This window comes from Sceloporus occidentalis, unplaced genomic scaffold (genome assembly GCF_023333645.1).
Source record: "Sceloporus occidentalis isolate IW3139 unplaced genomic scaffold, rSceOcc1.0.p SCAF_1, whole genome shotgun sequence".
In the NCBI taxonomy this organism is placed as follows: Eukaryota; Metazoa; Chordata; class Lepidosauria; order Squamata; family Phrynosomatidae; genus Sceloporus; species Sceloporus occidentalis.
Window position 1 is genome coordinate 228,128,078 of NW_028316981.1, and position 17,093 is coordinate 228,145,170.

Genomic DNA, 17,093 nt, shown 5'->3' on the forward strand with positions numbered 1-17,093 from the left:
ATAATAAAATAGACTACAACTGCAGTGTTATGCATATTTACTCATAAGCAAGTACCATTGGCTTAAGTCCAATGTTGGTACCAGCTAAATTGAGCCCACTGAAATTAGAATTTAGGTTATTGACAACTAACAAACCCTGTTTATTTCAGTGAATCCCTTCAAACACACTGTCTTTAGATTTAGCCCATTAAATTAAATTGGGTTTATTGCCAGGTAACTGTGTAACACTGCATGCTAAGAAACCTTAAAAACAAAGAGGCAGTACTTTCCAAATGAATACATCATTTTTTGTGCTATTGCCTATTCATTCTTTCAGAGCTTGGCTGTGTCAGACTGTGGTGCTGTTATAAACTGATTGCTGTATATATAAACTAGGATGTAGAGTGGGATCACCTTCCTCGTTTGATACAGGCCATCATGAATAACAATTTCTCAGTTCAAAATATAACCTACAGGGAAAAGATAGCACACCCTATTAATTACAAGTTGCTTGATTGAGAAAACATTTTAGGAGTTTATTAGATGTCTTGATCTTATATAACAATGTCCCATAATTTTCTGATGCATACAATACCAGCATTTTAAATATTGCACCTATAATAATAATTATATTCTTTTTCTATTGTCATAAAAACATCTTGCTCCCTCACCCATGTGTGAAAAAAACCCCATACCTTCCTTAAAATGTTTAGGCCCAAGTCATAAATAAACCATTATTTTCTCAGAGTACTTCTGAGAAATAGTGGTCCTTTTTAAATACTGTATCAAATCGCTAGGCTTTTAAGTTTTCTCTTGTTTATGTGGCTCTGTTGACTGATGTTTAGTTTACTGTTAGTTTGCTGTTAGAGAGATGAGAGTCACATTCAGCTTCCCTTAAATGGAACTGATAAAATACTTAACTTCCTCTAGATAATTTGCCACTTCTCTGAAGGCCATTCTACCTTTATGCACATTCCATTGAAGTCAATAGGTACTGTAGAATCACACTCCATAGACCAGTTAATGCATCATAATTCTGAATCTCTCATGTTTGAATTATATAAGATAGACCATTGATAGGTTTCTATCTTTATCAATCTGTTTTGTTCTTCCTTAATCAGCCTACACAGCCTCAGGCACATCCCAAGCCAATCGATATGTGGGACTAAGTCCAAGAGACTCTTCCTTCCTACACCAGCAACAGGTGGGCATGTTTCACATAGGTATTAACCCAAGTATTTGTGATGAGTTCCTTCATACATACTACCATTGACATCTTAGACTAGAACAGGATCTTGGTATCTGGCCCTGATATCTCTATAGATGTGTGATGTTTCTTAGGGTGATGGCATGTTTCAGTTATATAGTAATTGAGAGGAAACTGAGAAAAGAGAATTGTGAATTTACTATGAATGCTTCTGTACATTGAAATTGACACAGACTTGGATTCTCTAGCCGTTCAGTATTTTTGGTTGTTTTTTTGAAAAATAAAAATAGTTTCAAAGCATACAGTATATGAATTTTGTTGCAGAACATCATCTTTGTAGATTAACACAAAGAGAGATGTAGCTGTAGAAATGTACTTGCTATTGCTAAACATATGTACAGTGCAATCATAAACTCACCAATTTGGGAGTAAGGCCCATTGAACTCCATAAGATTTTAGTAGATATGCATAGGATCATGCTATTAAAATAGGTGATTAATTTATGTAATGGAATATCCCTTTTATTCCAGTCTCTCAGTGCATTATATGCAAGAATATTTTTATATTTTACATCTCATTGCTGAAAATTTAATACAAAGACATTTTTTTCTCCATACTGAATATAATACTGAGATTAGCTGTTGCTAATTAATCTGTAGTAGAGACATCCACAAATCCCATATTACACAGACAAAAACTAAATTATGGTTCTTCGGAATTAAAATATGATTCATAATGATACATAAGGCTGTTTTTTCTGCTTGCAGTACTATAGTTTTATAGGCATAAGTTCGCATGAACACTCATTGCCTATGCATGTTAAGTATATGTGGTGATAAAGTACTGCATCTAGATATTCCTCCAATGCCATAGTGGCAGTATTTGTCTACCTTACAGAGTTCAGTGAAACCCAACAATGTAATTTATCAAAAATACTTGTAGTAGTATGTTAATAGTTTTAAAAAAAATTTAACCAGTGAGACTTAAGAAATCCATTAAAAGATCTGAAAATTCCAATTAATAATATGCTGCTTTAAATGTTAAAAAAAGCAGAAGTTACACTCATAGTTTGGTTAAGATGCAGTATGTGCTCACTATATTTTACATATAAACATGTTTTTCACCTTTTTTTAAAAAAACCCTAAAACAACAGCAATGTTCCTACGTTCAATTTCTGAAGCCATGTGACTATGGAACTGTAATTTTTTTAAAAATTGTTTTTCTTCTACTGTGTTACAAAACCACTGTTTATATAACACAGGTTTTGCTGAGTTTTTCTTCTTCTATGTGACAGATTATCAATATGTTAGATATGCCACTGTCTAGTTTGTGGGATAAATACTCCTAAAAGGCAGAGAGAGGACAGATGGAGCTAAGGAGTTTCATGAAGTTTTGAAGTAGTAACTTGGAAGAGTTAAAGGTTTTTGGTTGGTTGGTTGGTTATATTAATATGGGTTAATATATGGATAACAGTTTAAAGTTGCAAAAACAATTTTAAGCACTGTAAACAAATCGTGAAGTTTTGTTTCATTTTGTTTTTTGCACAGTGCTTTCTTCTTTACCATCCACTCTAAATAGCATGTGATTTTGACATGTTGCCTTTCATGGGGCAAGAGGCAATAATTGTATAAATCAGAATTTTGCATGTGAAGCTGTTCACATTGCAAATTACTTTAGGATCATGCTGGCCATGCAGATGGATCACCATCATATAGAAATCCATTTGCGTTCAATCATTCTGCATGGTTACTTAAATATGCCTGTAGTATTACGAAGAAGAGAATATCAGGATTAAGATATGTAGTCATTTTTTTGTAATTTTATTTTTTTCTTGCTGGAATCAATATTATATTTATGTATACATAAATTGATATTTGTACATAAATAATTATTTATGTGTGTACATCCTCATCCCTGAAGTTGTGGTCACTAGCATATAACATCTTTTTCAAAAATAATGAAATGTATACATGGAATATAGATCTAATATGGCTGCTAGCTATATGAACCCTTATGCTCAATGGCACTGTTCCACTGAGTACCAAATGCTAAAGACATCACTGTTATATGTTAGTAGTGAGACAGACCATTGCTAGAAACATAATGGAGGAATAAAAGGACCAGGTCTACAATCTTTTAATATCTTCATGATTAGGGTATCGATGGTACTGCAGAAGCAAAACAGTACAGTAATAAACTTGTGAAACATGTTAAAACTAAGATCATACACTTTGTGGGCCATGGAAAAATAATAGTAAATGCACTCCAGATTTCCAACAACTTTTTGATATACCAGTCTGACTTCTAAAAATGTTTGAGAAATGATACTCCACTGTCTAAATTACTTGGATAGAGTAAAGGTTATGCTTTGGTAAGGCAGAAATAAGATTGATTTATTATGTCTTTTCATTACTTTACAACAATTTAGAAGAGACCACTCTTCCTGTGGCAGGTTCTAAATGCATTTGGTTTAAAGTAGACTATGATGTATGAAAAGAAAAATCAAGGGGTACATGAAATAAAGGCAATCAATCATTTTATATTAGCTGAGAGAAATTCTAAATTAGAAAGCCAATGGTTTTAGTTCCAGAGGTGTTTTAAACATTCACCATTCCTTTTATTATACTTTGACCCCATAGGAATAAATATTGTCACAGGTACATTCTGTACTTCACAAGAGTGGACTTTGTACAGATTTATTCTCTTTGGTTATGAGAGGTATTGACGTTTATTCTTGAGTGCTTTTTTGTTAAAGAAACCATAACATAGGCTATATAAATTGTAATAATGACCATAAATCTAAGCTGATTTATAGAGTTGGTAATTCTTTTTATCAATAGTCTCTCCACAAAATAATGGTTTGGTAGAATTTCCAATAAAGCAAATCATTACTGAAAGTTGCTGGAATGTTTGCATTTATGGAAGCATTATAAATATAGATTTGAAAAATCACATGCACCAAGAACCAACATGAGCAACAGATTTTAATTTACTGGTGAGGATGCTATGAAAAACATGTTATTAAACAAGTAACTTAATATACTGATAGTTACAAAGTCAAGGTTATTATTAGGAATAATAAATCTAAGCAAAATTCCCTTTTCTAAGCTAGTCATTCATTTTGCCTAACTGCCTTCATGCTGAATATTTCCACACTGAAGCAACAGTAGTGTTATAAATCTTTCTTCTAAAAAGTGTTTAAATAGACAGTTGCAAGTGTTTAAACAGACAGTCATTGTTCACTTCCACAATCATCCCCCATTACATATTATTGTTTGCCTTAGTATAAAATACTTGATTCATTAACTGTAAAGAAAAATTCCACAGTGGTGGTACAGGTTGAGTTTCCCTTATCCAAAATGCTTGGGGCCAGAGGTCTTTTGGTTTTTGCATTCTTTTAGATTTTGAAATACCTATATTTGGATATGCTGGGGATCCGTTCTGGACACACACACACACACACACACACACACACACCCACCCACCCCCGAATAAGGTGAATTCCTCCTATGCTCGAGCACTATTATACTGAATGGGGCAGCGGCCACACAGACCATTCAAACCGGAAGCCACGTATGGTGCACCCACATAAGGAGCGGGCGCACTGTACATACATAATGAGATATCTTGGAGATGGGATTCAAGTTTAAACAGAATATTTGTGTTTCATATACACCTTATACACATAGCCCAAAGGTAATTTTACACAGTATTTTAAATAATTTTGTACATGAGACAAAGTTTGTGTACACTGAATCATCAGAAAGCAAAACATGTCAGCTACCCATGGAAAAGGTTTTGTTTTTTGGAATATTTCAGAATCTGGGTAAAGGAAACTCCACCTGTAATGTAGTGATAGTTCTGGATTTGTATATTTTATTTATTTAATTTATATCCCATCTTTGTCCGAAGACAGCCACAAATTTGCAAAGTAAACATGGCTAAAGTGATCTTTTCTTAAAGTATTATCAAAATACAGTGGGCCCACCATATTGGTAAGCTAGCGATAAATGGACTCAAGCTGGGGTTGATCTCTCCACCCCATTATTGTCAATGGCAGTGTGTGCACGCGGCTGCACCAAATCAGCTGTGCACAAGTCACTAACCATTAACTATTATGCGGCTGGAGCATTTTTTTTCTCATCCGAGGGAGCGGGGCAAAACCAAACCCCCATAGGTGTGAAGGATATATTGTATTATCTTACCAGTAAACCCTTGTTCTTTATTTTGGTACCAGATCTTGATGTCATGAATAGTAGTAAGCTAATGCTACAGTGATAGTCTGGTTCCACAGAATCTTCTAAGAGCTCCATAATGAGAATCTTGAGATCCTTTTATAATCTGTCCCCAAAAGTAGTTTGTCTGCATTAACAAGCTTTCTCTATAAAGCATAGCTTAAAGGGAGTCTTCTAAGGTATAGTTTCAGTTTGTCTGGCAAAAAAAAATCAAGTTCTGTCAGTTTTGTTGGCAACTGATATAACTAGAGAATGTACCCTGGAGCCTATCTTTGTAAAGGATAAAAGATCCACAAGAGGCAGAATTTTGAGTGGAAATATTCTGAGAGTTAGAAAGGCAATGACTCTCACAGACCATAACATTTTATAAAGCAAAAAGGTCTTCTATGTGTTAGCATTGGTTCAGTAATTTAAAAAGTTCTTAATATCTTCATATTATTTGGCAGTGTGATAAGAATATTATTAGTTCATGGGTTTTGAGAGTGTGGGTATAGGTATTCATAGCATTACCTCCCTATAGGCTTAAACTGAGGTCTTAGAACCATTTGCCCAGGAAGTAGTCCCATTGAATTTACTAGTCATCTTGAGTCTTAGAATGAGAGGAAGATGGGATATAAAATCAACCAATCAGCAGGCTTTTCTTCAAAGTAGACATATTATTATTTATTAAACATTTTTCTGTACCATATTTGATTCATTTTGAAACTAGAAACTGCTTTTAAATCATACTGCATTTAATTTTTACACATATCACAGCAGCCCTTCCAGGAAGAAGTTGTTAATTCAAGACTTACCTTTTGCTTTTATCAATGAGTCCATTTAACAATATTTTTTATGAAGGTGTAATTAAATGGTAATTATAGATATAGCTGATGATCTTAAAATGCTCAGGACAGTGAATGCTCTTGTTTTAGGAAAAAACTAAAAGGGCACTACAGTCGATTCTCAAACAAAATTTAGTAAACTCCGGAAACAGGTTATCGACGCTTAGGCTATCTGTATTGTGTTTCTTATCATAAGTGACACTTTGACGTAAAACCTAGTCACGTGATAGTCAGAGAGGGGCATGTAAATGGATAAGAGGTCACCTTTCACATACTCCTGTTGGAAAGGAAACACATTTAAAGGAAGTTTCAGTCAAAACAATGAGAATATGCAAATGTTTATAGACTTCCCTCAATCAACAAAAAGTATAGCAGAGTCTCATATCATTTGCTGTCTTTTCCATATGTATATTTACTTAAATACTGCTGATCAAAAAAGGAAGGAAGATTAAGCCTAACAATTCTATTTGCAGTATTAAATGATATATGTATCCAAGACAAACAGTTGTGTGTTTGTTATTTTGAGCACCATTAAAAATGGTAACCTAAAACCAACTTTCTACCATGCCATGCTTTCTTAAACTTAACATTTGGAAAAGTCAAAGAGCAAATTGCAAATGCAGTGTTTCCATCATTATGCTTTTGAGCTTTGTCATAAACAGCACCTGTTGTCACAATAAGAGTTTTGAAATATTTCCATAAACTACTTCTTCATAGTGATGTTGGAATTAGGAAATCAGTCTCTAGTTCAACAATAGTGGTTTATTAAATTTACATTTGTGGGTTGCATGGAGGTTGCTCAGTGGATCAGAGGATGACCTATGAGTTTATAAGCTTAATGCAATCAAAACTTTGTTTAATTACTCTGTTTAGGGGTTATACAAAGACTAGGTAAAGGAAGACTGGTAATTTGCCATTATTATTTTTGGGGTGCAGAAAGAATGATTACTGTGTGGTACAGTGTATGGAATTAAAAGCCCACTAAATTGGATCCAGCTGCAGAAGCGCGTAAGCAGCAGTGAATTTCCTACTTCTCCTCTCCTTGCCCTCCTCTGCATTGTCATGGCCACAGCTCAGTCCAGTCAGGAAAAGTGCCTGACTCTCTTTTGGCATTTTGTCAGGTCTATGTGGGCTGGTGAAGAAAAGAGGGGAGGAAGACAGTACCGTATGTCTGCCTGTTGATTGCAGTCGTTTCTTTTTTTTCCCTCAAAACGTGCAAGACAGTGGCTGCCAATGACTCAGAGACTAGCATTGGCCCATGGACCACCATTTTGAATAACACTGGTTTACAGCATTGCTTGACCTTCCAAGCAATCAGGCAGACTATGGCTTAAGCTCCCCATCTGTTTTAATGTTCTGTTTGCTTAGCATTCTGGTCTCCACCTGAAGAGACAGAACAACAATCCTGGATTTGGTCTGTCAATTCAGACGTCATTCCAAGCCTGTATCAGCGCAAAGAATGCTTTCCAAAACTTCACACAAATTGGGATTTCTGATTTTGGTTAGCTTAGTTGATCAATCAGAAACCATGGTTTGTCAAGTCAAACATTTTGGTATTGTGTATTGAAGCCTGGTAGATGCATGATTATTTGAGATACCATTTTTTATAACGGCAGTGGCAAATAGTCGTTAACTCTTGCATCTAGAGTAGGCAGATGGTTAGATCTAGAGCTACCTGTTGTTTGAACCACACTCAAAACGCTCCTCTGAATACTTCCCCACCTTGATTTGTACTGCTGAAATGAAGCAAGTACAGGGTAAGCAGGAATGGATTTTAAAAAAACAACAATTCCAAGGACCATTATGCCATTCTGTTCTGGTACTCAGAGAGTGCTTTATTCTAAGTGTAGGTCTTGTGCTCTTGCCTCTGGTTCATGTATATTAGAGAACTAATATTTAGAAACTTAATTGCAAGATCGGCAGGTTGGCGGTTTGAGGCTCGGGTGCCGCGTGATGGGGTGAACTCCCATCACTAGTCCCAGCTTCTGGCAACCTAGCAGTTTGAAAGCATGCAAATGCAAGTAGATAAATAGGTACCACTCCAATGGGAAGGTAAACAACATTCTGTGCGGTCATTCTAGCCACATGATCACAGAGTAGTCTTTGACAATGCTGGCTTAGTAACGGAGATGAGCACTGCCCCTATGGTCAGACACGACTTGACAACTTTGTCAATGGGAAATACCTTTATCTTTTTATCTCTATCTACCGTATCCAAGATTTGCCTGCCCAACTCTAGATTGCTATTTAAGGTCACCAAAGTTAAATGGCTTAAAATTGACTTCTAATTTTGGCAAGAGTTATTAAAAAGTGAAAATGTGGACTTGCACATTTGCATCATTTTGCATCAGACAACTTGGCAGTAGGTAGGGGACAAAATTAAAAGGTGCTAAACTTCTTCAGGCTGCAGATAAGTTTTAATTAAATACTTATTAATTAATATTATTTAATATTATTAATAGTAATATTACTAGAAATTAGTTAATATTGATTCTGTCCTCCTCCTCCTCAGGAGTGGTGGCGGACCCTTCCCTGTTTTTCTTCTCCTCTTCCTGTACTTCTCTTCAGGAGAAGACTAAGCAACAGAGGAGCCTTGAGGGGCAAGCATTTACCCCTCTTCTTCCTCCGCCGCACGGCCTTCTCAGGAGAAAGCACGGCAGTGGAAGAGCCTTGCAGGATAAGTGTTCATCTTTCCTCCTCCTCCTCCATATGATCCTCTCCTTAGGAGGAGGCAAAGCAGCTGAGGAGCCTTCAAGTCATTCCATATTCTTGTGGGCTGCCCAAAATCCTCTGGTGGGCCACATGCGGCCCCTAGGCCGTATGTTGTGCAGGCCTGTTTTACGTCAAGGTTAGATTTACCCATACTTTTCAGAGCATAATTTGTACAGTAGCTGCACTTGAGAACTATTTTGTGTTGGAATATTCCTTTCTGGGTTATCTTCGTATAGGTTTATTTTAATGGTCTCACATTCAAGTAATAAATAAAACAACTAGGGAAGGTCTGTTTGCATTTCTGAAGACTCAACAGCAGGAAGCACAAGAATGTAGGAGTCAGACAGGGTCAAGACAAGACATATTGTCTTGTCCTCAACATACATGTTTTTCAGGAAAAGACTGTAATAAATGGAGCTGCTGTGAAAGTCATTGTTTTAGTTATAACATGGATCTTTTAGAGCCTCTTAGGGCTTTCCACGGGAGGGGGGTAGAAACTGATTTTATACATATTCCTTGTGTTATCTTACTTAATTCAGAGTGCAATTAGATGCATGATGTATTCTGGGGTCATATATTAGCATGATTGTACAGAGATTAAAATCATATTTTTTCCCTAGTTTATTCCCCACAAAGGTGGATGAGGCTTATTTTCTCAAACATAAAAATAATCACTGTATCTTTGCAGGAAATCTGCTAGCACTCTAGGGCAGCTGGTAGACAAATGGCTATATAGGGTTACACAAATAATTTTGTGAAGGGCAGTCCTGATAATTTGGTGATCTGGGAAGAACTTGTTTCAACTTACATGTAATGCATTCCTCACTGTATTTAAAGTCTTTCAAATGCTATTATTTTGAGTCTAGAAGTAGATTAGATTATTTTACCACTGCATGTTAAGTGATGCCATATTCAGTAACACTAAATTAATCAACCTCTTTTACAAATCCCCCCCCCCCCTTCTTGAACAGCAAGATAAGGTCATTATGTAATTTTGGATCCTCTTTCCTGTAAATTGCATGTCAACTGTGTATACCAAATGCATGCTTTCAAGATAATGGTTTCTTTTTGTTGTTCTTTTTCTAGTACATTGAATAATTTTAAGTGGTTTTATTTTCTTTCTTTTTAAAAAATTCACTATTGAACATTAACATTTCTTTTTTCCAGCTCAGTTTATAATATAATTAATTGCTAAATGCCAGTTACTCTTTTATGCTTTTATTAATGGACAAGCACAGTTAAAGTTAAGTAGCATTTTTGTGATGTGAGAAAAAGAAGGATTTTGTTTTGCACAAAAAACGTTCAGATTTCATTTTAAAATTGTTTTTTCTTTTTACACTTCTACTTGGGGATGTAAGGTTTGTGCCATGTTAAGTGCTAGTTTGCATGCATTCATTTAAATACTAAACACTGTAGTACTGCTCGATCCATATCTGACTGCTAGGTTTCAATTGACAGCTGAGGATTTGTGACTGGACCATGAATCAAAACGGCAGGCATTTATACCCCAGTGCCAATGAGGATACATTGGGAATTACTTGGCAAAGGTAAAATTTTAATTATTTCCAAACCTAAACTATCTTGGGCTCTTCATTTTCTGTTTTAGTTGGCCTCCAGGAATATATTTGTTAAAATCTAACTACGAAATAACTCTGTAACATCTCTTGAAGTACACATTTTAGATGAGCTGAAATGAGGTTTATCCATTAAGCATTTGGGATACCAAATGTTTGCTGTCAAATATAGGGTTGTGGCACTTTGGCAAGGAAACAAAACATTAAAAGGGGGGAGCTCTATATCTTGAGCTTATAGGAGGGGGGAGAGACTATGCAAAAAGCAAAGCAAAGAGTGATAGGAAATGTCTATTTTAGAATAATATATATATGGATGATACCCAGAGAAACAACCTGGTGGGGACCAGTCATATGAATTTGTAATATTAATATTGACTAAGGCATATGTCTTATAAAATACAATTAAGCAGCATTTCCTGTCATAAAAAGCATTTTATTTGCAGGTAAGAAGAAATTGCTACATATATATTGAATAGGTATGGTTACATATAGATATAAAAATTACCATCTTTTTAGATGAAGCACGGGCTGTTGTAGCCAAAATCACTTGTCTTGACATTTTGTAATACTGCCTCTGATTTGAGTTGATAATGACTCTAGAAAGTTTCATTTGCTGTTTCTTTTCTTTTTTCTCCCATGAAGCAATACTCCAAAAGGATTCCTATTCCTCAAAATGGGAATGGAGAGTTGGTATTAGGGAGGAAAAGTGGGAAAGACTTGCTTGCAAGTGGAATCTATTCATGCTTCTTTGGTTCCAATCCAAGAGTTTGGATGACATGCAGTGATTATCTATTGATCAGTAAAAAGTCTCATTTTAACACATGATTTTGTTTTATTTTATATTTATAACAGCAAAGTCTGTAAAGAAAAGCAAGTCAAAATTGTAAATGTTATCTATAACAAAATCTCTCAACAAATTTTCCAGTGGTTCAATAAAACAACACGGGTAAAGGTGAAGAATGATTTGGTTTCAGCAGCCATATGTAGTTAGTGAGAATTGTAAAATCTAATTGGAGAAATTGTTAATGAAGTTTTCCATCTTGATAGATCAAATGGTGCAAAATAGTTTACTTACGTTTCATTTAATTGTTCAATAGCAGGTAGAGAATGTTACTGAGAAACTGTCTATGACTACATAGTGTTTATTCTACAAATGAACTAATTTCATGTATTAATAATTAAAAATAATATTGAACTCCTGTCATCCATGAGCTATGTAGGTTTAATGTAATCATAGGTTCCTTTAAATATTTATAAGTTGCACAAGCCAGATTGTACATTAGAAATATACTCATCCCTCCATATTTGCGACTTTGATATTTGCCGATTTGATTATTCACGGATTTGATTAATATGTTCTCTCTTGGAATCTTGAGGTCCTCCAGTACAACTCTAGCACTGAAAGACCTAGAGATTCCTGGAGAGGATGCTCTACTAGGCATTTGTAGCTCCTCCAGGGCAGTTCTGTAGTCAGTGTCTGGTGGACATTGACCACAGAGTTGTGCTGGAGGACCTAGAGATTCCTAGAGAGGTGTCTTCTCAGGTCAAAACATGGTGTTTTTATTATTTGTTGTTTTTCCATATTCACGGGGGTCTTGTGCCCCTAACCCTAGCGAATATGGAGGGACAAGTGTAGTCATTTATAAGTTTGCTGAGGTTTTTTTTCCTCAACAAAAAATATAGAAGACTGCAAGCTTGAGTATGAATGTGAGAGAGGAAACTCATTTTGGGCTCTTAATGATGGAGTGGAGATTGGTCAAAATCGGATGTGAAAAATATACAGTGGGCCCTTGGTATCCATGAGTTTGATACCTGTGGATTTGAGCAACTGCAGATTGAAGTAAAGGATCATTTAATTTTATTTTAATGATAACCAGACTGACAAGTGACCCCAGGGTACTAGCAGAGACTGCTACAGCAAGACCCAGGCAAACTCATGTCTCCCTCGCCCATGGAAATCAATCCCATCACATAGCCACGGCCAGAACTTAACCCTCTTCTTGACTCCTTCCCACCTTTACATCACAAAGCTGCTGGTGGAGTCTCCTTCTTTCGAAGTCTTTAAGCAGAGGCTGGATGGCCATCTGTCGGGGATGCTTTGATTGAGATTTCCTGCATGGCAAGGGGTTGGATTGGATGGCCCTTGTAGTCTCTTCCAACTCTGCAATTCTATGACTGTAAAATGTAAACCCCTGCCTACTCTGTTTCCCATTGTCTCAAAAGGAAGCCTCTGCCAGAATTTAAGCCCCTTTCCCGCTGACACATCTCCTTGTCCCACTCCTTCTGCTGCCCTCCCTGAGGTGGATTGGTGGCAAAGGGCTTTAAATTTGGCAGAGGCTTTGTAGTGGGAAGGCTGAGAAGGTGGGAAACAAAGTCAGGAAAGCAGTTAAATTCTGGTAGAGCCTTTGTGATGGGAAGGTGGGAAACAGTGCAGGAAGAATGCCTTCTTGGTGCCTGGACCTTGTAGCTGAGGTAATTTTCAATGCTAAATACTGACTTGAGCACCCATGGTTTTAGTTATCTGCAGGGGGTTCTGGAACCAAACTCTTGCAGGTACCAAGGGCCCAGATATCCACATTTCCAAAATTTCTTTTTTCCCTTTGAAGGAAAACATATAGGCAGGAAGTTGTGAAGGGTGATTTTGAACAGAAAAAAAGTGTGAGCTGAGGAAGACTAAGCACCTCCTACTCTTTCTCTGCTCCCAGTTGCAGCATTTTGCATGTCTGCTCTCCGTTGGAAAATGCCAGAGGAAATTTACACAAGATGTACATAGAATTATAGAATCTTAGAGTTGGAAGACACCACAAGGGCCATCCAGTCCAATCCCCTGTAAAAGTCCTTCTCTTCCACAAACATTCCTTTTTATAACAGACAGTCACCTACATATAGTCAATATAAATATAGATGCATATCTGTTAACACTGAATTATAACAAAATTGAAGGGATTTACTCTATCTAAGGGATAGTTTTTCTTACACCATGTATGGAACTGTCACCAGTATTCAAGAGAGATTTGGGTAGGATCTACATGATTTGTCATGATAATTGCAATTGATTTATAGAGTAGGAATTCTTTCTAAATAAAGCACATTATAAGATTTCTTGACTAGAGGGTGTGGGGGCACTTTAGCCTTAACTGTTTTTTTCTTTTAAAAGTTACATTAAGAAATTTGGGGGGCTCATACATGACCTTTGGGAGCACATGTGACTCATGGGCTAAAGTTTGCCCATCTCTGCCATATCATTTCCTCAGTGTGTGGGAAATAAACTTTGGGGATACAGGCTGCATTAAACAATACCTCTCCTCTTCCCTCCTGCTGTGTCCAGTTGTGGGCACCACAATTAAAAAAGGATGTCGACAAGCTGGGGCATGTCCATAGGAAGGCAACCGAAATGGTGAAATGTCTGGAAACTATGCCCTATGAGGACAGATTTAGGGAGCTTGATATGAAGAAGAAAAGGCTAAGAGATGATAGGATAGCCCTGTTTAAATAATTAAAAGGATGTCATATTGAGAATGGGGCAAGCCTGTTTTCTGCAGCTCCAGAGAACAGGTCCCAGAGTAATTGATTCACACTACAGGAAAAGAGATTCCACCTTAATATTAGGAAGAACTTCCTGACATTAAGAGCTGTTGGCAGTGGAACACACTCCATTGGAGTATGATGAAGTGTCTTTCTTTGGAGGTCTTTAAAGATGGCCATCTGTCGGGGGGTGCTTTGACTGTATGTCAAGGGGTTGGACTAGATGGCCCTTATGGTCTCTTCCAACTCTGATTCTGTGCTCTTCTGTGTTTGATTGTAGTGTCTGAAAAAGCTGTTGAGTAGGGATATGGGAGAACCCAAAGAAACCCTCAAGAAAGAAACAAGAAGTCCACATCAAGTTTAATTGTCACAGAGCCACTGATCTTGATTTATATCTTGCCTATGCCATGAACTAACTGCATGATCCCCAGGGAGAGGCAGGAAATATGAATAAAAAGTATTATTATTATTATTATTATTATTATTATTATCTTAGACAAAAACTCAAAGTCATTTTCTGGGCTAGGTCAGGAGCAACAGATTTCCTCTTCTTCCCAAGGATTGCCAGCAAAAGTATCATCCCATCTGTATGAGTTTGTAGATGGAACTTGTAGACCAGATGGATTTTAGGTCATGTGTCTCTTCAAGATGGCTTGATATAAAATAGGGAGGAGGGTCTGCATTCATTGTAATCTAGCAAATTATGTGATGATTTTAGGTTTTACCTGGAAATAACTCTTAGAAAATCCAATTTGAAAAAAACAAATATTGACTCTATTTCTGTCTAAATTCAGAATGTTTTTCATCCTGGACGAAGCACATGAGCTCCTTCATTTGTTGAAAACAGAGAAACTAAGCAGTCTTTATTGACCACTCTCAACTTAAAAATAGCAAAAAATGCCCAGATTACCTAAGATGTATATTTTGCATGCATTTAGATTTGAATTACATGAGGAAGGCTAATAAATTAAGCTCATACCCACCCAGTATGTAAGCATACCTAGTGGTAAAAAAACATATAGTCTCCTTTTCTTTTCACATTGACTACAGAGGTGATTGGAACTGTTCTTCCCAAGAAGTTCAAAGCGTGCAAAATCCTGGCATATCAGTTCACTCTTTGGTCAGAAGGTGCTATCTCTCACTTGAGAAAACTCATTGATCATAATTTTTAAAAATGTTCAAGAGATGCTTGGGAAGCAGTATTTGTTCTGACGTATAATAGTTACGTTGGCTACTTCTGAGACTCATAATTCTACATCAAGGAGAGACAACTGTCAAAATTTGGAGGCTTTGGAAGACAACAGCCCTTAAATGTAACCTCCCTCCCCAATGCCTCCCAAAACCTCTTAGGAGGAATGGGGGATGCCATATCTCACCATGTTTTTGTCCCTGTGGGCCTTCCATAAACATGCATATTTGAGGAAGTTGCTTTGAACAGTGTTAGCAGAGCATATATTTAATGAAGAGCAAAACACATAAGATAAGGCAAGCCTCACTTTTTTGAGGGCATTGCTCAAAGCTGCTTTCACTTAAGAACAGGACAAAATGTCTCCATCTGGGAGAAATCAGGGAATTGCTATAATACTACAAGCTGCCAAATGTTTTTTGTGACTGACAAGCCAAATTTCCAACAGACCAAAATAAACACCAAAACTGAGTTACAAGAGGACCTGTTTGGCCTTGTTCGGGTTCAGATAATGTGAACCATGCAGGTAATAGCTTCAACCCAAGACTCCAATAGTGACCAGCACCTGTGAATTTTGATTGTTCAGCAAGCTTTGATGCTGTTAGTGTAGCACCCAAGTAGACCAAACATTGAAAGGTTTGGGTTATTATTAGTGGTGAAGTTTGGGGAGGTTTCTGCCAAGTCTTTCAAATACTATAACACGTGCCTAGATAGTCATTGTTGGCTATTGCAATTTATATTTTAAAAAGCAAAGCCTTTGAATGCTGTTTTGAAGGGTTAACTGCCAATTTAACATTACTTTTGCAGTGGCCAGGCATTAGACTAGCATTTCCTGCTTTCTTTGTTATCTTGACACAGAAGTACAGTATAACAGCTGGCTTGTTCTTAGAGCTCCTGAGGAGAGCCTTATTCTCAGAGTGCTGAATTTCCTTTTCAGCTTTAGCCGTAGGGGTGTTCAAAATGTTCAACTTTTTAAGCAGCATTCTTTGCCCCCAGCCCCACGCGAAGAGCTGTGATGATAATGTTGATAAGGCAGTGAAATGGAATAAGCTTTGGTTTGTGGGGGAAGGGGTTTGGGAACTGCTTTTTAATGTCAGAGCGGCCCTGTAGATTTCAGAGCCTAACAGGCATGGAAACTTTCAAAGATCCAAATGAGTACCAGTAACTTCATAGCTGTGGGTTTGTTTGACCTTTTAAAAAGTTTTGTTGTTGTTTTGTTTTTAGGGTTCACTTGGGACAAGAAATAGTAGCCAGAGATGTTTGCTTTCTTCATTTTATATTTGTTTGGGGGAAAAATACAAACTTAATCTGTGCAAATAAGAACAATGACATGAAAACATTACTGATACAGCATTAAAAGTTGGGAAAACTGGAAAGATTCCTGGCTTTTATCAGTTTGTCACTATCTCTGTTATAGTTTTCACCCAACTCTCTAACAGGGAAAGATGTGCAGAGAATTGTGTTTCCTTTCCATCTAAGCAAACATCTTCTGAACACTTCCTAAGAAATTAATTGTATTCCAGCCAGACTTGCACGCTGCCATCCCACAGGAAATGGGTCAGCAATCCATTAAGATGCCATTAGATAATCTAATTTGGAACTTAATCTCTAAATTAACCATGCTCCATACTTGAAGCATACTTGAGAGGGAGGAAAAAAGTTTGTTTGAATCGATAGGGGAGCCGAAGCGTGAAGAGGGCTGTTTGTTTTTTCTGTAACTGTGGTCACGTCTCAAGCCGTCTGGTAACCAGGAGAAACCAGACATGATGTAATTCCAGATTGAACTTGAACTTCAGGGACTTAGAATGGGGAAACAATGGACCATAGGAATCAATAATGTCCATTTTCCAC

General features: G+C 36.9%; 1 protein-coding gene across 12 annotated transcripts in view; it reads left to right on the forward strand.

Moving 5' to 3' along the window:
• The window catches only part of NFIB (nuclear factor I B), a 328,904-nt gene that overhangs the window by 293,460 nt on the left and 18,351 nt on the right, over positions 1 to 17,093 (forward strand). For 7 of the 12 annotated variants that reach the window (XM_089489504.1, XM_089489520.1, XM_089489498.1 and 4 more), the window contains exons 10-11: positions 1,101 to 1,183; positions 10,416 to 10,504. In XM_089489504.1, the coding sequence (XP_089345630.1) occupies positions 1,101 to 1,183; positions 10,416 to 10,504 (172 nt within the window). Of the gene's footprint in view, positions 1 to 1,100; positions 1,184 to 10,401; positions 10,505 to 17,093 lie in introns of those variants that run through there. The other 5 variants (XM_089489583.1, XM_089489574.1, XM_089489592.1 and 2 more) reach the window with 3 other exon arrangements.